This window comes from Biomphalaria glabrata, chromosome 12 (assembly GCF_947242115.1).
Source record: "Biomphalaria glabrata chromosome 12, xgBioGlab47.1, whole genome shotgun sequence".
NCBI classification, from domain to species: domain Eukaryota; kingdom Metazoa; phylum Mollusca; class Gastropoda; family Planorbidae; genus Biomphalaria; species Biomphalaria glabrata.
Genome location: NC_074722.1, coordinates 4,345,732 through 4,371,824, shown reverse-complemented (window position 1 = coordinate 4,371,824; position 26,093 = coordinate 4,345,732). Strand labels below are relative to the sequence as shown.

Sequence of the window (26,093 nt, the reverse complement as noted above, 5' to 3'; positions counted from 1 at the left end):
AGGGGCGGGGGTGAGAATAAAGGGATATGTGGGTGAATTTTACCATAATCAGTTTTTAAACGCATCTAAAAAAAAAAAAAAGGGAACAACCTCCCGAATTCAAACTTATGGCTCACACCTGCTCAAGCTGGCATACTAACCACTCTGCAAGTGAAGTGCTTATAACATCAGAAGATTGTATAGTTATGTATTGTTTGTTTCAAACATTTTAAAATGGCAACCTATAAAGGGGACTAATTCAGCTTATATCACAACTACAGACTAGTACAATTTCTTTCCCCTGTTCGAGATACCAAAAATTAATTACCAATAGCTAATTAACTAAATGGTTAATTTTTTTTTATGATTCTTGTCTTGCCAGTTAAAAGAAATAATTGAGTAAAATTTCATCTTGATCTGAGATTGGGTATTAGAGAAATAACGTGTAGAAACATTTTACCAGAGTGAGTTTATATTAGTTTTGTAAAAAATTTACATAATTGAGGTTAGTTTAATAAATTTACTTAGTTGGGGATAGTGCTACAAATTTACTTCATTGAGAATAGATCTATAAATGTAATTAAGCTCCTAAGAGTTCTATAAATTTACTTAAACTGATATGAGTTCTATAAATTTACTTAGTAAAAACTTTTTAGTTTTTACTGTAAAAAAAGTTTTTACTGTAATCAAATGGACAAAAAGATAATACCTGCAAAGTTTAAGTGAGCATAGGCAATTCTTCTTATCTTATCTTATATAATACAGACGTTACTTCAAAAAAGAAGATGATTAGGTCCTACGCGTCATGCATTTAGTCATGCATATTAACCAATTGCTTGTAAGAGCTTATTTTCTCTATTGTTATGTCAAATATATTTTTAGTTCAAGTGGCAGGAACAGTTTTGAAACTTGAATGCCTGCTATTGCTAACAACTCCTATACTGTGACTGTTGATGGTATTTCTTACCAAATATTTTATCTATTGAATGGTTGGATGGCAAGGTGCAGTTAAAAATGCAAAACTGTCTTTTCAGCCTCTCTGGTATGTCATTGCGCCCTCCACCTGGATGAATCATGGCAGCCTTGAAGGAGATATCCACAATATCCAGAAAATCCCCTGGCTTATCCAAGCTGTACATCCCTTTCATTTCCATCATCTGTCTTGTTATTTCATTGGTCACCTACAGCATACAATTAGAAAACAAATAAAGATAAGTGATTGTCTATAAGTCCAAAGATTAACCCAATAGCTCATATGTCTTGTCTTAAAAATCCTCTTGAAACTATAAGTAAAGAGGGTTGACTCTGAATTAAAAAAATTCTTAAAAAATATAAAAAACATTTCGAGATAATGTCAATAAATAAATAAACAAATTAAAAAAATAGATATTTATGTCTAGTTAAAAAAATATATACTTCTCAGACCTTTGGAATATAAAAAAGCTTTAAAAATACTAATTTTCCTGGGTGGGGACTTATACACTGGGGCTACAGGCCAGATCATTCTTAAAATTCTATACAAAATAATGAAAGTGCGATACACATTAAAAAAAAAGTCACCACAATCTCATTCTTGATATAAATGCGACATAATGAGCTCTTCTTGTAGGAAAGTTTAGAAAACAATAATTGTGTCACAATGTTCCAGAAAATGTAATGTAAAAACATTCTGAACTGCTATTGGAGCTAATGGGTTATAGACCGCAGAACGCAATACTTTTAATTGCTTTGACCTACATTTTTTGTCACACCTGATGCACAAAATGTTGTTTGACAGAAGTCTATTAAGTTCCAAAAGTATTCATTTTGATGTCTTTCCAATAGAATAATCTCTTTAGAGATGTTGCAGTAGTCAAGTTTGCAAGGCACACACATATTTTTTATTTCCCTGTTATAAGATTAGGAAATTCTCAGGGCAGTCTTTGAAAGAGCTCAACCAATGTCTTCTTCTGAATAAGTCTACTTCTGAATTTATAAGATTAGGAAATTCTCGGGGCAGTCTTTGAAAGAGCTCAACCAAATGTCTTCTTCTGCATAAGTCTACTTCTGAATTTATAAGATTAGGAAATTCTTGGGGCAGTCTTTGAAAGAGCTCAACCAATGTCTTCTTCTGCATAAGTCTACTTCTGAATTTGTAATTAATAACTAACAAGCCGAAAAATGTGTTCCTGGAAATGGAAGAAGGTGTAACACAATCTCAGACAGAACTTCATCCAGATTTGTATAACTGATATTGAAATCCTTTTAGCACCACTGTTACTTCCAGTAATGAATAGACACAAAAATCAAAATTTCTGGTGCTTTTAAGCAACCCCTGGCAATTAGTCATTTAACCCCCCCCCCCCCCCCCCAAGGAGTCATGACAAATAGGTTGAGAACCCCTGTCCTAGAATGTTGAATTATGCTACAGACCTGGTCACCCCATTCATTGATAATGGGCATATTAATATCATCTATAAAAACTGTCATCGACTTTCCTCCAGGGGGTCCATAGGTTGTGCCAACACGTTTTTCAACATAGCTTTCAATAGTTCTCTGAAATAAATTTTCAGCTAATGAAATTACAGTTAAACAGATCTCTGGAATAAATTTCAGATTTATTTTCATTTTCAGCAAATGACATTACAATAAACAGAGTTACGGAAGACCATAAAAAAGTAAATTTATTTCTTTTAAGAATTTTAAGAAAGTGCCTTTACAAGTGTTTCAAACACTGTTCATGTATGTTAGCTTTTTATAACTACACTGAATAAAATATAAGTTCTTTTTTATTAGTATAGTATTATATATTATTGCACCCTATTGGTGACGCAATAAGGTTAACTTTGTACGATCAGCTGACACATGTGAGACAGGCCAGTAATACAGTTTAGCATGCTATGTCGATGGACAAGGGACACTACTGGTATGAATTTTGCTTGTAAATTTGACCCATGTTATGGTCATGTGATCAGAAGCCTTCATAGACCAGGGACAGAGTGTGTAAGGCATTTTTAATGAACAATCTATCAAATCTATAACACCCAGAAATTTTCTTGTTGTCTAGAGCCTTCTAGTCATTAGGGTTAAAGTTTGTAAAGAGTGTCTCATTCACTAAACTTATAAACTTTGTAATAGACTTTAAGTCTAGAAAATTTGAATTACTTGAAACATGCCAGGGGTAGTGGCTGATGAAAAATTAAAACTTTTGCTCAGCCTCTCTTCTGGGTTGGCTTTGGCCATTGAAGCTTGTATCATGACAGTCTTGGCTGTACCCTGTTCTCCTATCAACAGGACACCCTGTGTGGATGAATCAAACATTTTGTTACACAAAGCTATTAGATAGGTATATAATGAAATTATCTTGTCAAAAGCAGTTAAGCATTAATATATATTGAAATTTATGGACGTCTTTTGAAACCCTTCAACATCTGACTAAACAAAACTCTAATTGTATCTAATCAAGATTTATCTTACAAAGATCTTTATATGCAACTGACCAATGACTGTTTGCCTATGACTTCAATAAGGTAATCAGTTCTGACGTTGTCTACATTGGGTACAAGTATTGTAGAAAACAAAGGTACACTGTCTGAAGGATAAATGTACTGTTCCACTTTGGTGCGCCAATGTAACCACTGACCTAGTGGGGTAAAAATAAATACACTGATGTATTGGGAAATAGAAAGTATTCACTAACCAATTGTGAAAAAAATGATCTATTTTAAACAAATCCTATTAGAAATAATTAGAACTATTTTCAGCACTGAATGGACTGAAGAACTTAAACAAAATTTTCTACAAGCTTGAATTAGAAGGAAAGAAAGATAGATATTCAAGCAACATGAACAAAATAATAAACATTTGGAGTCTACACTTTTTCAAGGCTAGAAAATAAAACCCAGCTTATTTCATGAAAACTGAACAGAATTTCTGGTTGGAACATGCTGGTGTATAGTATTTGAAGTCCTCTAACAAAGAAACAAGAGTAAAAAGTCTAACACTTATCTGTTGTTATCATGACTGGGTCTTTTAAAAAATAATTAGAAATAAGTTTTAAAAATGTCATGTAATTGAATGATTGTCCTTCTTTTTCAAAGAACAAAGAAAGTGTCGACAAGATAAGCAAGCAGTGCAAAATCATGAAGTGACAAATGGACCATCATTTAATTAAAACTATTTTTAGAGTATCAGTACTTTAGGGTAGAAAAATGAGGACACAGATGTTCACAAGATGAGAATCAATGTTCAAAGGCTGAGAGCTCACCTTCAGGTCCAACCATATATTCAAATATAGTTTCTTCTCCACATATTTTTGGGTAGTTGAGTTTAGATTTGTGTCTTAACAGAAACTCCTGCATTTTGACTCTGTCATCCAGCTCTAGAAGTGCTCCAAGACTCCACATCAGACAGAAGATAAACAGATGATCCATGTGCTTGGGATGAAAGTGTTTGTTCTTGTCCTCTATAGAGGCAGGGATCAGGCCTTGGAGCAGGTCACACATCTTGGAAGAAATACATAGCTTGTTACTGGGGACATGGTGGCTGACTGGTACATTTGCTTTATATTTTTAAATGATAAAATCTTACATTTCTATAATGCAATATTAACATTTTGAAGCTTTGTGGCTACCTATGTAGGGGGCTCAACACCCAACTTGAGCAGAGTTGTGTTTACTGAGCACCTAAAGGCAGCACGGAAAACCTTCTACCAGATACCCCTCCCCCCACTGGTCTACTAATAAGATTGGGCCATAGCGCTCTGAGCATGCTATAAGCATGAAAGCAGCACAATAAAAAAAACTCTAATTCATTTATTTATTTACTATTAATAAACTATTCTTGTACACTGTTACAAATGATTAATAGATTTGATATGTAACATTAAAAGAAATATGGTAAATTAGAAACAAGTTCTGACCAGATCATGAACCATAAACTGGCTATTTGGCAATACTGCCTAGTAGCAACACAGGAACCACAGGTGCGATCTTAACTTGCTCCATTTTAATCCACCTTCAGCAGATCCTACTACCACCAAAGTCTAACATAACCAATACACTGTATGGAAAAACTAAACAACTGAAAAAACAACAGCAGCACACTTTTTCCTATGCACAGACTGAAAAGAGCCTACAGCCCAAAAAGCTGACTTAAGATAGTCCTGTAAAAGTAAAGTTTTCATTTTAGACCTTGCAATCTATGGGGCAGATGATGTTTGGTCATCTGTTTATTTGGCCCGCCCAGGATATCATCTGGTCATCACAACAATCAAGGGCCTTTACTTTTCCCCATCTAATATCAGGTAACCCTAAAGATCCTGAAATAAAAAATCCAGTCAGCCACCGCACCTCCAGTAATAAATCATTCAATGGTCTTGCACTTACCAATTTTGCACTAAGCTTTACCTTTTTTTTTAATAATGTAAAAAGAATATTAAAGGCTCATGATTATCAAGATATACAATTTTGAGTTTTCAAGACATAAAATTACAATTCTGACAAATGAGATTTAGTAGGCTGAATGCAAAACAGCGAGTGTTGCAAGGTCATCAGTCATCCCAAGAAATACATAGAAGCCTAATTCATAAAGTGCTGGTTGTGTGTGAATGTTGTTTGTATTTCCATATTCTATATTGTTATTTTTACAGTTGTTATGCTGAGGTGCACAATTGTACTCAAACTTAATTTCCATTTGTTTGAACCAATAAAATTATCTTTTACGTCCCCCATCCCCTATCACATTACCTTACATTATATCAGGATTAGGGTCTCACAACCATAACCTTGGGTCATTACAGATTGCCTGAAGTGTTAAGATTTAGATTAAATTAAATCTGACTGCATTTATGCATTGACTGATACTTACATTTTTTTTTTAAAGATTTTTTTTTACTTTGCTATTGAATAATAGTATTAATTATTAGTTAATTATTAGTTAATTATTAGTTGATACCTGCTTGATTTTTATACAAGAGTGCACCTCCATTTTGGCTTCAGTGTGAAGAATAGTGAAGTGCTCAGTGTCATCATACAGGCTCTCAAACAATGGGACCAAAAGCATTCTTTCATGAACAGATCTTTTCAGCAGCCAACCCTGTTAGAATACAAACATTAGAGCTTGCATTGTCATATATATATATATATATATATTATGTACAAATCATTTTAAATTAATATGAAGAAAGCATCTCAGGTTTTTCATGTGCTTTTTTTTAAAAAAACTCAGTTCAATATTAAAAATTAAGCACATAAATAATTAGGAATAAGTATTGAGTAATTTTTCAAACAAATGTGTTGTATTAGTATCTCAAAGGATCTGTTAAAAAAAAAACTTGTTATATTTTAATATTAATATTTATCTTATTATCTTAATAAATAATCTTAATTTATCTTCAGGACAGATGATGTAAAGGTAATCTGTTTCTGTGGCCCACGATTAACGTGGGTGACATGTGGCCAGCTCAAGAACCAACCACCATTACTTTTCCCCAACTAATGTCACGTACCCATTAGAGCTGGGTGAAATCCTGAAATAAAAAATCCCAGTCTTCACCAGGATTCAAACCCGGGACTGTTGGTTTGGAAGCCAGCGCTTTACCGCTCAGCAATCGTGCTTCCTATTTTAATTTATAAAAAAAAAATTATCAGGCAAAATAATATTATTCCTTTTTTACGATTTCCATACCACTCAAAGGTGCCTAATAAAGCCCCAAAGTGATCATTTTGAAAGTCCAATAGAAATGTACAAAAAGTAAATAAAAATTAAAAAAAATTTAAAGTTTTTTTTTTCATCCCAGATTTTATTGGGGAAACAAAACTAACAATAAAACTTATTTGAAAAACCCCAACCTGAAGTATTGGTAGCCATGGCAACACAGAGCTTGACATGAAGATCATCCCATTTCTGGAGACAGTGGCAGGTGAGGCATTGTCAATGTTGTGCACTTCAAAGATCAGTTTACACGTCGGAGACATGGGGATGCGATCCCCGTTGGCTAAGGTCAGGGTCTTGTTGTCATCCAGCACAGAGTTGAGGTTCTCAATCCACACTGCATCCACTGGGCCATCCAGAATTAGCCAAACGTGGGAGCCTAAAGGTTTAGAGAATACTCTGACAATATCAATGTTATTCCTAATGTTAAGCACAGAGCTTGAGAAAACATTCTTGTGGGTTTGATTTGGTTGAAACAATTGTTCCCACTTTGAATGTTTCAAGTAAAGTCTAATTTGAAAACTTGTTAATTAAATTTGTAATAGATCTAGTCTAACAATAATAAATCTGCATGATTAGAAATATTTTTTTACCAATTGTTTTCGTTTAATGCAATTTCATGCTTTTTAGCTTTCTCAGTAAACTATTGTCCTATGGTGGAAAGAGGACGAAAGAACAGGGTATCTGGGTGATGGCTTTTTAAATGTATTTTTTAAAAAAGGGGAACAACCTGAATTAAAACTCAAAAGCTAAAGCCTTCTCAGGCTTCTCAAGCCAAATTGAGAACCACTCCGCTAGCGAAGAGTTTAAGACCATGGAAGATTGTATTGTTATCTATTGTTTCTATTTCATGTTTGTGGTCAATAAGCCTCAGACACCAATATATAAAGGGGACTAATTCAGCTTATACCACCACTTCAGTCAAGTACCATTTCTTACCCTTGTTCAAGATAGCAAACAAATTAATTAATTAGCAATAGTTAATTGATTAATTGGTTTTATTGATTATTATTAACTCTTTTTTATTGATTCTTGTGTTGTCAGGTAAAAGAAATAAATGTGCTAAATTTCAGCTTGATCCGAGATGGGGTGATGTAGAAATAACTTTTGGCCAGACAGAGTAGATATAAGCTTTGTAAACAAAATAGCTCAAATTCAGAGCAGTTTCATATAGTATAAAAACATGAACTCAGTACTTGTTGTCAATTTCATTTTAAGCTCTAAGCAATTATTAGAGCAGACAGACAGTGACAAAGCAGCACTTATCTATAAGGGGAATGGGGGTGGGGCTGCCCAATTTGAGGCTGGGGTAGCTGCTCCCAGTGAGGCAGCTGGGAGCATCAAGTTGGAATTATAACTGTAGCAATGTGTATTGTTTTAACCGATTTTCTTAAGAACTGAGTTTTTCAGTCCCTAGTTACATTTCGACTAATATTCAGGAATGTTACTCTGACAGTAATGACACTGACTATTGCTACTAATATTCAGGAATGTTACTCTGACAGTAATGACACTGACTATTGCTACTAATATTCAGGAATGTTACTCTGACAGTAATGACACTGACTATTGCTTCTAATATTCAGGAATGTTACTCTGACAGTAATGACACTGACTATTGCTACTAATATTCAGGAATGTTACTCTGACAGTAATGACACTGACTATTGCTTCTAATATTCAGGAATGTTACTCTGACAGTAATGACACTGACTATTGCTTCTAATATTCAGGAATGTTACTCTGACAGTAATGACACTGACTATTGCTTCTAATATTCAGGAATGTTACTCTGACAGTAATCACACTGACTATTGCTTCTAATATTCAGGAATGTTACTCTGACAGTAATGACACTGACTATTGCTTCTAATATTCAGGAATGTTACTCTGACAGTAATGACACTGACTATTGCTTCTAATATTCAGGAATGTTACTCTGACAGTAATGACACTGACTATTGCTTCTAATATTCAGGAATGTTACTCTGACAGTAATCACACTGACTAGTTTATCATTTTTTTTTTACCTTTTTTAATTTTAAGTGTTCTCCTCCAGAGTGTGGAAAATATGCCATCTGTCCAGTCATTGGTGGCCGCGTCTAACCTACCAAACATCTGAGGGGCAGTGATGGCCTTGGGATTCATTCTCATCTCTCTGTGGGGGTTGCCTAGTTCAGTCATGGCCTTCATAAGCATTCGTATGCAGCATGTTTTACCTGTGCCAGTTGGACCCAGGGTCATGATGCCATGTCTTACACGTTGGGTCTCAAATAGCTAACAAGAAAAAATGCTCCAAAATATCACCAGAGAGATAAAAGGTTTGTATATTTAATTTATTAATAAATGAATTCCAATTACATCCTATCTTGTTAGAGACCTTACTGGAGATTTAACTGGCAAACATTTTTTTCGCAATAAAAAAGAGCTTTCAGTTAAAAGAATTTTATTTTTATTTCTCAAGCCTTATGTAAAAAATGTGAAAATGTGATTAGTTGTGGATCTATTATGTCTGAAACCCCATTGATAGTCACCTCGGATTTCTTCTGCATACTTTCCAAGTCCTAGTAATTAGCTTAGTTAGTATCATGTACCTTACAATAAAAAAAGAGATTCCTCTGTAATTACAACAATTTAGTTTGGATCCTTTTTTTGTGTATTTGGCTTATAAGTGCTGTTTCCCATTCTGTTGGTATTACTTCTTCTTCCTAAACTCTTAATATCAGTTGGTGTCTCAATATCAGTTGGTATCTCAATATCAGTTGGTGTCTCAATATCAGTTGGTATCTCAATATCAGTTGGTATCTCAATATCAGTTGGTGTCTCAATATCAGTTGGTGTCTCAATATCAGTTGGTGTCTCAATATCAGTTGGTGTCTCAATATCAGTTGGTGTCTCAATATCAGTTGGTGTCTCAATATCAGTTGGTGTCTCAATATCAGTTGGTGTCTCAATATCAGTTGGTGTCTCAATATCAGTTGGTGTCTCAATATCAGTTGGTGTCTCAATATCAGTTGGTGTCTCAATATCAGTTGGTGTCTCAATATCAGTTGGTGTCTCAATATCAGTTGGTGTCTCAATATCAGTTGGTGTCTCAATATCAGTTGGTGTCTCAATATCAGTTGGTGTCTCAATATCAGTTGGTGTCTCAATATCAGTTGGTGTCTCAATATCAGTTGGTGTCTCAATATCAGTTGGTGTCTCAATATCAGTTGGTGTCTCAATATCAGTTGGTGTCTCAATATCAGTTGGTGTCTCAATATCAGTTGGTGTCTCAATATCAGTTGGTGTCTCAATATCAGTTGGTGTCTCAATATCAGTTGGTGTCTCAATATCAGTTGGTGTCTCAATATCAGTTGGTGTCTCAATATCAGTTGGTGTCTCAATATCAGTTGGTGTCTCAATATCAGTTGGTGTCTCAATATCAGTTGGTGTCTCAATATCAGTTGGTGTCTCAATATCAGTTGGTGTCTCAATATCAGTTGGTGTCTCAATATCAGTTGGTGTCTCAATATCAGTTGGTGTCTCAATATCAGTTGGTGTCTCAATATCAGTTGGTGTCTCAATATCAGTTGGTGTCTCAATATCAGTTGGTGTCTCAATATCAGTTGGTGTCTCAATATCAGTTGGTGTCTCAATATCAGTTGGTGTCTCAATATCAGTTGGTGTCTCAATATCAGTTGGTGTCTCAATATCAGTTGGTGTCTCAATATCAGTTGGTGTCTCAATATCAGTTGGTGTCTCAATATCAGTTGGTGTCTCAATATCAGTTGGTGTCTCAATATCAGTTGGTGTCTCAATATCAGTTGGTGTCTCAATATCAGTTGGTGTCTCAATATCAGTTGGTGTCTCAATATCAGTTGGTGTCTCAATATCAGTTGGTGTCTCAATATCAGTTGGTGTCTCAATATCAGTTGGTGTCTCAATATCAGTTGGTGTCTCAATATCAGTTGGTGTCTCAATATCAGTTGGTGTCTCAATATCAGTTGGTGTCTCAATATCAGTTGGTGTCTCAATATCAGTTGGTGTCTCAATATCAGTTGGTGTCTCAATATCAGTTGGTGTCTCAATATCAGTTCATGTGTTTGGTAATGTTGGCCTTGTCCTCCATATTTAATTGGTTCTGATGTAATTTGGTGCTTTGTTGTTCTTCATTGTTCTAATTATTTCTAATGTTTTATTCAGTGTTGGGGGAGGGGGTGTACTGGAGGATCCGTTCCTCCCTGGGGCTGTTCACCATCATCAGTTGACTTGAGGAACTCCTGAAAGTATTCAGTCCATCTCTCCATTACCCTGCTGTTTCTATAATGATCTCACCATCTCTCCATTACCCTGCTGTTTCTATAATGATCTCACCATCTCTCCATTACCCTGCTGTTTCTATAATGATCTCACCATTACCCTGCTGTTTCTATAATGATCTCACCATTACCCTGCTGTTTCTATAATGATCTCACCATTACCCTGCTGTTTCTATAATGATCTCACCATCTCTCCATTACCCTATAATGATCTCACCATCTCTCCATTACCCTGCTGTTTCTATAATGATCTCACCATCTCTCCATTACCCTGCTGTTTCTATAATGATCTCACCATTACCCTGCTGTTTCTATAATGATCTCACCATCTCTCCATTACCCTGCTGTTTCTATAATGATCTCACCATCTCTCCATTACCCTGCTGTTTCTATAATGATCTCACCATCTCTCCATTACCCTATAATGATCTCACCATCTCTCCATTACGCTGCTGTTTCTATAATGATCTCACCATTACCCTGCTGTTTCTATAATGATCTCACCATCTCTGTTCACACACCTTGAAATCCATTCTTTTCATCTTTAATTTTCATGTACATTCCTCGCACATTGCCCACTCTTGCTTCTCTGGCTAAGTCTTCAAAGTGAGAGATCTTGGATTTTCCCAATTCTTTTTTTTTTTTCTCACAACTTTCTTGGCCCTTCTTCTTGCTTCATATGTTTTGCTGTCATTGTGTTTCTGGTGTCTTTCTGTAGCATTATCATGCAAGCATTGTTTTTTCTCTTCTCTAACATGTCTGCATTCATCATATCATCTTATTCTCCTGTTCTTCTGCTGAAATCCGACTTCCTCATCTGCTGCTCTTCTAATAGTATGTTTTATTTTCTCCCATAGGTCATTAATGTTAGGGTTTTCATTGTCCTTTTCCAATGTTACACACAGTTAGTTGTGTTTGGAGTGCGACTCTATTATCTGCCACAAGTGGGTTTTCCTAAGTTTTTGACAATCAAATTGTTGTGTTTATTTTCTTTTGTGATTGTATAGAGTAGTGATGCCCAAAATACGGCCCACAGGCCAGATCTGGCATGCAATGTCCTTCCTTCTGGCCCGCTGAAACGTCGGCACAAAATATAGAAAATTCCCCCTCAAAGTGTATCTTTACCAACGTTAGGGCCCTCGTTGTTTTTCTAATGGATTACTACCAAGGCATTTAACATTTAAAAGTTCATGAAATAGGACTATAGAACCTACTAGGAAAAGTGAACGGATCTTTACTTTTTTGTACAACATGATACCATTGCTAGCTTGATTTGATTTGTTGATTTGAGGCACATCGGCACAATTTAGGCCATGTCGTGCCATTGCTAGCTAACATGTTTGTTTTTTTTTAAAGAAAGTCTGGCTGTTTTTAAAAACAAGAACAACAAAATATAAACAGAACTTACGCCATTGTTTGAAGTGTAAAGAGAAAATTCAACTATCCGAATAATTCAATGTAAGTACTACATCCTCGGGTTTGAAATAAAATAGTTTCAGGTCAATTTCATTAAGTTTTTGTATCTTTTTTTTATCATATGGCCCGCGACACTAGTGTTGGAAATTAAAATGGCCCGCAGCTTGAAATAGGTTGGGCATCACTGGTATAGAGGAATAGGGGAATGCCCTCCAGGTATAGGGGATGACAAAAATTGCCAAACTGCAGTGAAATCATAACAACTCTGCACAATTAGTCCTACAAAAAACAAGACGAGATTCCAATACTTCTCTATTGCACACACTCCATTGGCTTCCTATGAAAGCAAGAATTGACTACAAGGTGGCCACACTTTGCATCAGTGTCTATCTATAATAAATAAAGGCCCTTGTACCTTAGTCACCTTATCACACCATATCTCCCTCAGAGAGCCCTGAGCTCCATGAACTCAATGCTTCTAGTGGCGCCACATTTCTCCCTAAAAAGTTATGGTTCACAGGCTTTTTCAGTACAAGGACCAAAGGTTTGGAACTCACTCCCCATTGATCTCAGACAACATGCTTCACTACATTCAAGAAGAATATTAAGATTTATCTGTTCAAAACTTTTTTTTAGATCAGTTTGTCATTTTATCTCTTTTGTTTTTATGTTTGAAATGTTATCACACAGCCTACATTATGTTTGTTGACATAAAGTATTATTTGTTATACAACAATTTAAGACAAAAAAGATAACTACCTGAACAATTTTTAAATTCCAGGATTCATAATTAATGAGCTGTGCTTCATTAATTTGTGTAGCTAAAACTGACTGCAGATCGAGGTAAGAGGCACTGTCCAGACTTATGCCAGGAAACAGGTCAGAAATTAAACTCAGAAATAGGGGCTCATCCTCATCAACCTGTTCAATTAAAAGTCTAGTAGTAGTCAAGGTAATCTTCTCTTTTCAAGGAACGTCTTTAATTTATAAGATAAGAAATCAGTCAAAAATTGATAACGCTTAAATAAAAAACGTAGTCATTTCTCAAAGAGAATAATAGGTAATAATGGATCCAACAACTGGATTATTTGACATTTACAAGTAGTCATTTCTCAAAGAGAATTATGGGTAATAATGGATCCAAAACTGGATTATTTGACATTTACAAGTAGTCATTTCTCAAAGAGAATTATGGGTAATAATGGATCCAACAACTGGATTATTTGACATTTACAAGTAGTCATTTCTCAAAGAGAATTATGGGTAATAATGGATCCAACAACTGGATTATTTGACATTTACAAGTAGTCATTTCTCAAAGAGAATTATGGGTAATAATGGATCCAACAACTGGATTATTTGACATTTAAAAAAAACTTCAAATTAATGAAATTGTTTCTTATCTTATGAAAAACAGACATGACTTCAAAAAGAAAGATGATCATGTTTTATGTCCTTCTAGGTCCATCTGGTCATGCATGATAATCAGTCTTAAATTCTGCCAAGTCATTGGTTTTCATGGCTGACTCCTGCCACCTATTCAATGCTCTAATAGCACTAGGACAGAAGGAGCATTTGTACAAATTTGTCCTAGATTATGGTATAAGGAATGTGCCTTTATCTTTGTGTCTTTCTGATTATGTTTTTAGTTTTTGTTTTTGTATTTGAAGATTATGATTCAGTGTTTTATGTATGATTGCTATTTCACTTTGAAGTCTTCTATTCTGAAGGGTTTCTAAAATTAGTGATTTTACTAAAGGGGTTATTGTAATCAAATGTGAATATTCATTTGTTATGAATTTAACTGCTCTATTTTAGTTTCCTAATGTTTTCTTGAGCTGGCGTAAAAAACATTTCAGTTTTATGTTCTTATTTGATTTGTAGAAATTTCTTTTAATAAACCCAAATACTTTGTTTAATTTTTTAAATAGTTTCATCAATATTGGGATTCCATGATAGTCTTTCTTTTATAATAGCACCTAGGTATTTTTGTTGTTGTTGTTACTACTGGCATTTTTCTAGGTGGAAAGACAAATCAAAGTAAGTTCCAACCAACTTCATAAAAAAAAGGTTATAAGGCATTAAAACATTACTGATAGATCTGGTTGATTTAGACAATTAAATTTTTTTTTCAACTTACAACAAATGCTTTTTTATTAATTTGTCCTTCCTGTTTGGAATCTCCCATTCATTTGGCCTACCAGTTTGCACTCTTCTATTAGTTTGGCCTACCAGTTTGAAGTTTCTCATTAATTTGAAACTACTAGTTTTTGCTCTCCTTTTTATTTGGTCTACAAGTTTGGACTGTTCAATTAATTTGGCCTACCAGTTTGGACAAGTTCATATCACGAAGTACTCTCATTACAATGGTTGTCTCCGTGTCTTCTGGCCTTGACCTCTTCTCTGCACCCAAAGTTCTCAGGACAGACAAAATATTACGAAGCCCAAAATCGTAGTGTACCTTGATGAGAATAAAATTGAATACAAACTTCAAATAATTTAACAGGAAAGACTTTAACAAAAATTTTTAAATCGTAAGACTTGATTTGACTACTACATTATATTTTAAAATGAAAGTAGCTTTAACATTTGGCTTTGGCCAAAAGTTAGGCAATATTAAGATAAAATAGATCTTAAGCTTTCCTAAAATCATCTCAATTATTTCTATGCTATTTCCCTTTTAAAACAAGACAGAATGCAAAATAATTTACTAAATTGTAACAGGGCAACTTTCAAGTTTATATACATTGTTTAAATGAGTATCTTGAATGAGCCCCCTTGACTAAGGAAGTGAATGTTAGAATGTTATGTGTCATGTGTGTTGACAAAGTGTGTAAATAAATTCACTCATGAATGTGTTATTGTGTTGAGGTTGTTTAAGGTTATCAAGTGTAGCATTTCTAGTTAACAATATCTATATAAACACTATGTTTTAATGTGAAAACTACTACTTGTTAAAGTTTTTGCTTCTTTACAGTCCACACGGCAGAATGTTTTTATTTGTAAGGTAGTTGTGCCATTGTATGCCCATTATGGAGATGATGGGTAGGAAACCTAGCCCACATGAAGAACACCCACATTATGGTACTGTGATTGGTAGAATACCCATCCCACATAAAGGATGACTGCATGCCTAAGGCGATCTTCTGCAAAACTTAAGGAGGATGGTATTATAGAGGTGCCTTCTGGAAGGTCAAAGATCAACTCTGGCACATTTGTAAATAATAATGTAAAGGTCATCTGTTTCTAAGTAGAGTGTCATGGCCAGCACAACTACCAACCACCTTTACTTTTCCCAGATAATGTAAGGCACCCACTAGAGTTTGCTAGATTTAGTGGCATCCTAAAAATCCAGAAATTCTAAATCCCACTCTTCACCCAGATTCAAACCTGAAATCCCTAAGTTTGAAAGCCAAGCATTTAGCCACACAGCCACCACACCCCTTTGCCCTCACTGGGATGTTGACAGCTGATGGCCTCTGACAGACACAGCTGAAGAGGCCACAACTGGGGTTTGTGTGGACATGCGAAATACTGCACTTATCCTTAATCAATGACTTAGTTATTTTTAAAGACTCTCTGGACACACTGGCTTCAGACACAATGTACTTAGACACAAACTATACAGTTATTTTTAAAGACTCTCTGGACACACTGGCTTCAGACACAATGTACTTAGACACAAACTATACAGTTATTTTTAAAGACTCTCTGGACACACTGGCTTCAGACACAATGTACTTAGACACAAACTATACAGTTATTTTTAAAGACTCTCTGGACACACTGGCTTCAGACACAATGTACTTAGACACAAACTATACAGTTATTTTTAAAGACTCTCTGGACACACTGGCTTCAGACACAATGTACTTAGACACAAACTATACAGTTATTTTTAAAGACTCTCTGAACACACTGGCTTCAGACACAATGTACTTAGACACAAACTATACAGTTATTTTTAAAGACTGTCTGGACACACTGGCTTCAGACACAATGTACTTAGACACAAACTATACAGTTATTTTTAAAGACTCTCTGGACACACTGGCTTCAGTCACAATGTACTTAGACACAAACTATACACTCTAAAGACTCACCTGTTTTGACAGCTGCTCCTCACACAACTTGTATAAAGTATAAAACTTCTGGGCTAGGATTATGTTTTCAATAAAACCACAGGATGCAAGTTTGACTCTCATGATTATCTAGTCAACAAATGGATATGTAAAGAGACAAATGAAAACAATACTACACTGTACAAAGGAAACAATCAAACACTGATTAAAAAAAAAGAGACTTGAATATATAAGGTGAATATATATATTTGTGAATATAAAGTATTATAATATTTCATTTATAAATTAAAAAATCTTGAGTATTTATTAAATAATGCTACCATAAGGAAGTTTAAAAATGTGATAAAGCAGAAAAAAATATAAAAATATGCACAATGAAATTCACCAACCTGCCTATCTGGCACCATCATAGAAACAGTTCGAAACATAATTTTCAAATTTTCTGGCAATTCCTGTCTTCCAGCATAGCCAGGATTCTAGGCAACAAAAGAAATGCAATGAAAAGTAAAACAAAAGAAAATGCTATGCATATTTTTGAAATAGAATTAAATAAGAAAGAATAACACTGCCGTTATCAATTAAAATGAGTTTCCCTATCACATTCCTAAAACACATCAACAGAATAGGAACCAACACTGGTCATTTCTGGTCATTGCCTCCCTTGCTTTGGTCAGTATATGGTCAGCCTGTTCATCTAATGAGAACACCATTTCATAACCACAGGTCACCAAAGAACTATTTACCATGTTGAATAGCAATATAACAAAAAATAATAATTGTTAAGATTAACACTAAGAACATTAATTTGCTACATAAAAAAAAAATTATTACCATAGTTAAGAAGATACCAAATTCAGGATTCAGCAGAACTCTGTCGCCGTCTGTGAAGATAAATTCTTTCTTCTTGTCTTTCTTGGCATTCAACACGATGTAAATCTGTTGGGCGGCCACTGACAGGACAGGCAGCTCAATACGGTTGAACTCATCAAAACAGCCCCAGGCACCTGACTGAGCAAGTCCTGTTGGTAGTTGTTTATTTTGATTTCAAATTATTCAGTATATATAAATATATATATATATATATATATATATATATTGTTATGACATGATTAGGAATTAGTTATTTGTTTCGGGAATAGGGTAAAGTTTTACTTAGCGACGATGACATAAAGTTGGTTAAAAAACAAGAACGCTCTAAGCGACACTAAAAAGAAGACGCTTCTTGTAGAGTAGTAGACTTGAGTACAATAGATATACGGATTTACGGACATAGCTGACATCGGACGATTCCCTTCTTGAGTATTAAATATCTTTATAGAACAACATATCAGCGTCGACTACATATTTGATTGTTTCGGCCTTTCGCCGGTGTTACTGAAGTAGTTGAGTTCAGTGTTACTTCCAGTCAGATCTACACTAGACATATTGCCAAGAATCAACACCGCGCGGAGGCCTTAACAATATATATATATATATGTATAAGTATTCATTTGTGGGGCATGGTGGCTGAGTGGTAAAGTGATAGGCTTTAAAACTGAGGAGGTACTAGGTTCAGTGAAACTTGGATTTTGAACTTTGGGATTTTTAGGAGGCCCCAGAATCCACTTAACAGGTACCCGACATTTGTTGGAAAAAGTATAGGTGGTTGGCCTCTGTTCTGGCAACATGACACCCTCATTAAGCATTAGGTATAGAAACAGATGGCCTGTAGATTGTAAGGTCTGAAAGGGGTACTTTGCTTTTACTATGTTTATTTTGAATCAGTTTAAAAGGCCCCATGACTGCTGAACATTTTGAAATTACAAAGCTCAAAAAGGTATATGACATCAGTTGGGGAAAATTTAAGGGGTTTGGTAATGGCCCTATGGAGGAGCGTTGTAAAGTACTTGGCTTCCAAACCAGTGGTCCCAGGTTCAAATGCTAGTGAAGACTGGATTTTTAATTTCAGGATGTTTAGGGCGCCTCTGAGTCCACCCAGCTCTAATGGGTACCTGACATTAGTTTGGGAAAAGTAAAGATGGTTGATGTTGAGCTGACCACATGACACCCTCATTAACCATAGGCCACAGAAACAGAGGACCTTAACATCATCTGCCCTAGATACCACAAGGTCTGAAAGGGGAACGTTAATTTTCTTTAATGGCATTATGAGACATGTAGAGAAATATTTTACCTGTCTTAGAAACTTAACAGCACAAAAGTTTCTTTATAAACTATTGAATTTTCAGCTAAAAGGTCAATTTGAGTTACTTAGCTGCAGCTGTATTTGAAAACGGACATGGCAACTCAGTCTATCCAACTATTGAAACTGTCATGAGCTAATCCAACTTGATCTTGCAGATAAACACATTACAATTATCACCTTTATAGATGCGTCCGAGGCCTCGGAAATCCATTTGGTCAGAACAGTTGAAGACAACAACATATTTCCCAAGACACCTGCCCATATCTTTAGTGGTCTCTGTCTTTCCAGTGCCTGCAGGTCCAGCTGGGGCTCCACCCAGTGACATCCAGAGAGCCTGAGCTAATGTTATATAACACCTGTCAGGAAAGAGAGCATCAATAAAGTGTCTGAATGGTTATTAAAACAGAAGTTCTGAATCTTAGCCAGACCTAGTCAATAAAGCTTTTGATTATTAAAACAAAAGTTCTGATTTTTAGCCAAACCTAGTCAATAAAGCTTTTGATTATTAAACAAAAGTTTTGAATTTTAGCCAGACCTAGTCAATAAAGCTTTTGATTATTAAACAAAAGTTTTGAATTTTAGCCAGACCTAGTCAATAAAGCTTTTGATTATTAAAACAAAAGTTTTGAATCTTTGTCCAACCTAGTATATAAAGCTTGAATATTGTTATAAACCTGGTGGTGGCACAGATGGGGGTAGTGGTGTGAGTGTAGTCAACCGACGCAAATAGCCCCAGTCCAGTGCTAGACAAGCGAGTCAACCGCGACGAGTTACGACGGTCAGCTGAGACGAGTGTCAACACGACAGTTCGGGAAGGATCGACGTCGTGAACAGAGCTCAGGAGTGTTGTAGTCATCTGACCACCTAGAAACGTCAAGTGGCGTTCTGTCCGGTTCGAGAAGGCCAGTAGGGACCCTATATAAGAGCGGAGGTGTCGCAATCAAGACGGTTGAGAAAAGGGGCTCAATACAGCACGGTTCACGACAGAAGGTTCATGACAGAAGGTTCAAGACAGGGGTTCAGAACACGGTCGACTACAGCACAGTTCAATGGTGTGGTTCTGTACGGAGTATTACGACAGTTCAGTGCGGCGTACTGTCAAGTACAGTTGAGACGACTGGCGTCTTAATCTTGGTCTGCGATCGAGTCCAACACAACGAGCCTAGTGTGTGAAGTCAGTCCTGAACTGTTGAACCCAGTGCAAGCCCGAACGAGACGGAGAGGCCAGTGCAAAAGTTGATACGGCGGTACGGCTATTAACAGGAGAGATATTTGTACAGTGTACGTGTTGCCAATTGTACAGTATTGGCTGTTATTTATTCAACTATTAAAGCGTTACGTTTCTTTGGAGCCCTGAGTTGTCAAGTTCTTTACATTGGTGGTGTATGGTGCAGTTTGCAGAGAGCCTGGATAGTGAGATTCGTAACAATATGTTAAACGTCAACAACCAAAAGATTGAAGAGAAATGAGAAAAAAAAAAAGGAACCTGTCAGTTAGTGGTGTGATAACAAGCCTGTCAGTACACCCCAGGTATTCATTCTGGTAAGTGAACATCACATCAGTAATACGAATGATTGCTAAATCAACCTCCTCATTGTAGTAGAATCTGGCCTGCTTCAACCAATCAAAGTTTACTGGAGAGTTTACATTGCGTTTGGTCTGAAGTAACAAGGAAATATTGAGTCAACAGAAAGTCTGAACATTAGTTATATTCTATTTAAAAAAAAAGGTTCCTGAGCATTTTTACATAACTTAACTCCGTCTGTCTGGTATAATTTTTGCAAACGTTATTTCTTCCACTTTTCATTCTCTAATCCAGTTGAAACTTTGCATAATTATAAATAATTAATTAGAGGTAATTAATGTTTTGACAAAGAAAAAAGGAAATAAACCTTACAGAATAGAAATATATGGCTGTAAATGTGCAGTTTGTTCCCTTAAATAAGCGCTCTTTTTTTATATTTTTAAAAAAAAATATTTTTATATTTTGCTTGATTAAGTTTTTCCTTCAGTGGAAAAACATTAGTGTCATAAAAATGATATTTGATCATAATTAAAGAATTGTTATAAAAAGTGTTCTTTGTAACCTGATGACATTTTTTTCATTTTTTATTTTATAAAAGCTTTATAATTTTGAGTTTTGAAAAACGAATTGATTAAAAAGCTGCTTTAGATTTCAATAACTAGAAAAAATATTGAAATCCAATTACATGAAAATTTGCAAATTGCAAAGTTAAGTTGCAAAAGCCACTTTTTATCATCTGAAAGGAAACCATTTTTTTTTTTTTAAAATTAAACATGCAAGCTATTTTTTTTTATTAAAACAACACCATTTTAAAAACTATATAATATTAATAGTAAAAACAGGGCAGATCATGTTAACAAAGGGTATTTTATATATTTTTTATGACTAACAAACCTGCCATTTTACCTGCAATGCTTACCAAACAGATCATCATCTTCATCAAACTCCATTAGAGTGAGGGCTTGAGAGGCTCAAATCCTCTCTTGCAAAAGCACTGGACAGAAACCCTGCTGTCTTGCGTAGTGCATAAATGTCGCCATACAGGTCGAGAATTTTGGGTTTCCCAGACCTGTCGAGATGGAGATCAGCAAGTCTGGGGCAGTCAAACAGAATATGAGGCACGGTTTCCTCTTCTTCCCCGCAGCGGGGGCACCGTGAATCAAAATTTGGCCATAGCCGCGAGAAATATGAGCCAACAGGACAGTGGCCTGTCCTGCACTGTGCTATAATAGCTTGCTCAGGCCTGGACAGCCTCCACCACAGGGAAGTGCGGTCAGGGCGCCTCATGCGCTCCCAGACTCCACGGGCTTTTTGGGACTTGTCCCAGCACTCAAACCACTTTTCCATTTCTGTTTTTTGTATTATAGCCAGGGCTTGATGAAAGCTTACAGCCTGATCAGTGGGTGGAATTTGCCCTCCCTGGTTGGCCAAAGAGTCTGCGATTGTGTTGACAGATGACTGGTAGGGCCTTTAGAGGGCCACTTTAAATTTGTGTGAAAACAAACTCTCTTTCTAATCCTAGTTTCTTTGTCTTAATAAATGATTAAAACCACAAGTAAAGAAACAGTTAGATATCTACCAGGTCATCAAATATGTCTCTCTGGTGGACGTGGATAGTGATTAATGTCTCGTATTTCACACGGTCCATGGCGGTCAGGTTCTCGGTAGTCTTAGCAATCAGCATATTCAGGAGGAGCATGAAGAAATTGTTGGCGTTGATCATAAACTTCCTATCAAACTTGGCCCCTTTCAAAGCTTCTTCTGCAGTTTTAGTCCAAAGGAACTGTATGCCCAGCAAGCCAACCTGAAATTCATCAATGTGTAACTGTACTTTATAATTCAAAATATGCATAATTATACAGGGCAGGGTGTACGCCTTAAGAAGGCATTCTACTTGCTTAAGTTTTCAGAAAGAAACAAAAAATTAAGAGAGTAATTTTTATAAAGAGTTTTTGTGTTTAGATCACTGCTTCACAAACTGTGTTCTGCGGAAACAAAGTGTTCCACGAGGCCTGAATAGGTGTTCCACAAACTACTGGAAAAATTAACGAATGGGCCACCTCCTGAATTAACCTCTGTTATATTTTCGATTCATCTCCATATTAAGTAAGATAAATACTCAGAATGTGCGAAGTGTTCCGTTAAAGAAAAAATTTTGGAACCACTGGTTTAGATTAATATATATGTAATTCAATTAATTAGCATACATTATTAAAAAAGAACAACAAACTATCTACAACATGACCTATAGAAACAGTAGGTATAGATGGTGGAATGACTTTAAAAAATTCTTTTTTAAAGACAAAGCATAAATAAGAGAAGAACAACACAATTACTGCCATATATATGATATATATATATATATATATATATATTCTGCAATCTCCCATTTTTTATATAAAAACAAAATTATTTAGTTACTATTGGTAAATTTTGTGATTGATTCATGTATTGTCTATGAGAATGAATAATCATTCAGTTTCAATTTGATCCGAGAATTGGAACTGGGAATAATAATGTACCAGACAGACAGAGTGAGTAGATATAAGCTTTGTTTAAAAAAAAAGATATATGGCTGCACAAACCAAATGACAGTCTATGCTTACAATCAAAGTGACATTAGCTTGGCTGTGGTAGGTCTGCCATGTCTGAATGTTTCATTTCATGACTTACCTGGGCTGGGAAATGACTGAGGAACGTATACAGGTCATAGTCTGGGCTGGTGATGCTGCGGTAAGCGTCTCGTATAATGATATGGAGGGAACTTTGCTGCTCATTCATAAGTATGTCCAGCCATATCTCAACATTGTGCTCACACTTGACTGGTTTGTCCAGCTGGAATGTAGGTCTCACAGGTGACTCACTGACTTCTTAACAGTTTATCTAATTTCTGATTTTAGCAATGGTAATTATTCATGACTTATTAGATTGGCATTGCATTTCTTTTCACATATGGAGATCAAGGCTTGAATAAAATGGAAATGTATACAGTGGTTGTATTATCTACAATATGTTACCTAAAAGTTTGAATTAAAAAATGAGACGTGTTTTGCAATTCTATAACAATTTGAAGAAAAAAAATCTTCGTTTATAACTATATTAATAATTCGTATAGATTTACAGCAATTTTTTCTCCTTCCCTGGAAATACAAGTGATAATGAGGTCATACACTTTCTCATGAAACTCTACAGACTTGATGTTATCAAACAGACCAAGAAGGTGAGCCTAAAAAACAAATGGAACATTTGCATACGTTACAAAAAGGAGAAGCCACAAAAAAATGGGACACAAAAAGGAATATTGTTAACGTGGTGTATACTCTCAAGGAGGCATAGTGGCTGACCAGTAAAGCACTTGGCTTCCAAACCAAGGTTTGACTCCTAGTGAAGGAGATTTTAATTTTGAGATATTTGGGTGCCTGTGAGTCCACCCAGCACCTGACATTATTTGGGGAAAAGCAAAGGCAGTTGGTCATTGTGCTGGGCACATGACACCTTCATTACCCGTGGGCCACAGAAACAGATGATCTTTACATCAACTGCCCCATAGACCACATGGTCTGAAAGAAGAACTTTACTTTTCTTTAATGGCCCTATGGGACATTTAGAGAATTTTCTATAACTGCCTTAGAAACTTAATAGAACAAAATTTTCTTTATGAACTAAAGATCGCAAGGCCTAAATTAAAGGAGAACTATACTGTCAACATAATACATATGAGATACTAATTCACAATGTGTAAAGTAATCAATAATGAGACATAGAAACTGGTAAACTTTTACTTTAGACTAGCCAAGGATTTTTAAAGGCTTAATAAAGAAACTTTACATTTACTGAAGAATTATTTCAGTATATTACTTAAATCTCTATAAACATTATGCTTTCCCTCATCAACTAAACAGTGACACATAATTAACTATGCCAAACCTGAATAGTGTGACAATCACTGGCTTGTCCCAATATTTCCAGCAGTGCTGGATCAGACACAAAGAAAAATCTGGGGAATAAAAGTCTTTTCTTCTCCAAGTACCTGTAAGAAATCATAAGTTCAGTCAGCCTTGAACAAGCAGCAGATGATTCAGTTTAGAAAACACTTAATAAGAGAGGCCACTTTTGAAAACTGGCTACACAATGCAGAGCACAAAGGTTGTAGTTCAAGGTCATAGAGAAGAATTACTGTCAGTTGGATCTCACTTTATGGGTGTCAGTGTTTGGCTTTCAAACCAGAGGGTCTCAGGTTCAAGTCCTGGAATTTTTAATTTTGGGATCTTTGGGTACCTCTGAGTCCACCCATCTCCATTGAGTACCTCACATTAGTTGGGGAAAGGAAAGGTGGTTCGTCGTGGTGCTGGTCACATGATACTCTTGTTAACCATGGGACACAGAAACGACCTTTAAAATCATCTGCCCTATAGATTGCAATGTCTGCAAGAGGAACTTATTGCTAGACTGTTTACTACTATTATTGAAACTTATCAATTACAGATGTTTGTTCTTAAGAGAAAATAATTGTGTGCTTGGCCTATCCATGTAAATGTGTTGATCTAGTTCTGCATGTTATAGACAGACTTAAACTCTGTTAAGTCATTGGTTTTCCGGGCTGATTCAAATAACCTGTTCCAGGCTTTAATAGCACTAAAAAAGGAGCGTTTGTATGAATTTGTTTGTGCTTACATATAGAATAAGACTACATATTGTTAATTACATATAGAATAAGACTACATATTGTTAATTACATATAGAATAAGACTACATATTCTTAATTACATATAGAATAAGACTACATATTCTTAATTACATATAGAATAAGATTACATATTGTTAATTACATATAGAATAAGATTACATATTCTTAACTACATATAGAATAAGATTACATATTCTTAATTACATATAGAATAAGACTACATATTCCTAATTACATATAGAATAAGACTACATATTCTTAATTACATATAGAATAAGACTAGATATTCTTAATTACATATAGAATAAGATTACATATTCTTAATTACATATAGAATAAGATTACATATTCTTAACTACATATAGAATAAGACTACATATTCCTAATTACATATAGAATAAGACTACATATTCTTAATTACATATAGAATAAGACTAGATATTCTTAATTACATATAGAATAAGATTACATATTCTTAATTACATATAGAATAAGATTACATATTCTTAACTACATATAGAATAAGACTACATATTCCTAATTACATATAGAATAAGACTACATATTGTTAATTACATATAGAATAAGACTACATATTCTTAATTACATATAGAATAAGACTACATATTGTTAATTACATATAGAATAAGACTACATATTCTTAATTACATATAGAATAAGATTACATATTCTTAATTACATATAGAATAAGATTACATATTCTTAATTACATATAGAATAAGATTACATATTCTTAACTACATATAGAATAAGATTACATATTTTTAATTACATATAGAATAAGACTACATATTCCTAATTACATATAGAATAAGACTACATATTCTTAATTACATATAGAATAAGACTAGATATTCTTAATTACATATAGAATAAGATTACATATTCTTAATTACATATAGAATAAGATTACATATTCTTAACTACATATAGAATAAGACTACATATTCCTAATTACATATAGAATAAGACTACATATTCTTAATTACATATAGAATAAGACTAGATATTCTTAATTACATATAGAATAAGATTACATATTCTTAATTACATATAGAATAAGATTACATATTCTTAACTACATATAGAATAAGATTACATATTCTTAACTACATATAGAATAAGATTACATATTCTTAATTACATATAGAATAAGACTACATATTCTTAATTCACAACTTTTTACTTCCCTTACAAGTATCCA

General features: G+C 34.8%; 1 protein-coding gene across 4 annotated transcripts in view; it reads right to left on the bottom strand.

The window, feature by feature from the left end:
* LOC106068275 (dynein axonemal heavy chain 8-like) overlaps positions 1-26,093 on the bottom strand; it is a 124,255-nt gene that overhangs the window by 40,916 nt on the left and 57,246 nt on the right. For all 4 annotated transcript variants that reach the window (XM_056006295.1, XM_056006296.1, XM_056006297.1 and 1 more), the window contains exons 35-53: positions 24,109-24,211; positions 23,303-23,407; positions 22,855-23,016; positions 21,761-21,985; positions 20,143-20,315; positions 18,834-19,012; positions 17,303-17,490; positions 16,861-16,947; positions 16,493-16,600; positions 14,716-14,850; positions 13,149-13,310; positions 8,703-8,949; positions 6,810-7,051; positions 5,914-6,054; positions 4,226-4,463; positions 3,459-3,601; positions 3,124-3,258; positions 2,392-2,514; positions 947-1,160 (exon numbers count right to left, since the gene is read on the bottom strand). In XM_056006295.1, coding sequence (XP_055862270.1) covers positions 947-1,160; positions 2,392-2,514; positions 3,124-3,258; positions 3,459-3,601; positions 4,226-4,463; positions 5,914-6,054; positions 6,810-7,051; positions 8,703-8,949; positions 13,149-13,310; positions 14,716-14,850; positions 16,493-16,600; positions 16,861-16,947; positions 17,303-17,490; positions 18,834-19,012; positions 20,143-20,315; positions 21,761-21,985; positions 22,855-23,016; positions 23,303-23,407; positions 24,109-24,211 — 3,110 coding nt within the window. The remainder of the gene's footprint in view (positions 1-946; positions 1,161-2,391; positions 2,515-3,123; positions 3,259-3,458; positions 3,602-4,225; positions 4,464-5,913; positions 6,055-6,809; positions 7,052-8,702; positions 8,950-13,148; positions 13,311-14,715; positions 14,851-16,492; positions 16,601-16,860; positions 16,948-17,302; positions 17,491-18,833; positions 19,013-20,142; positions 20,316-21,760; positions 21,986-22,854; positions 23,017-23,302; positions 23,408-24,108; positions 24,212-26,093) is intronic.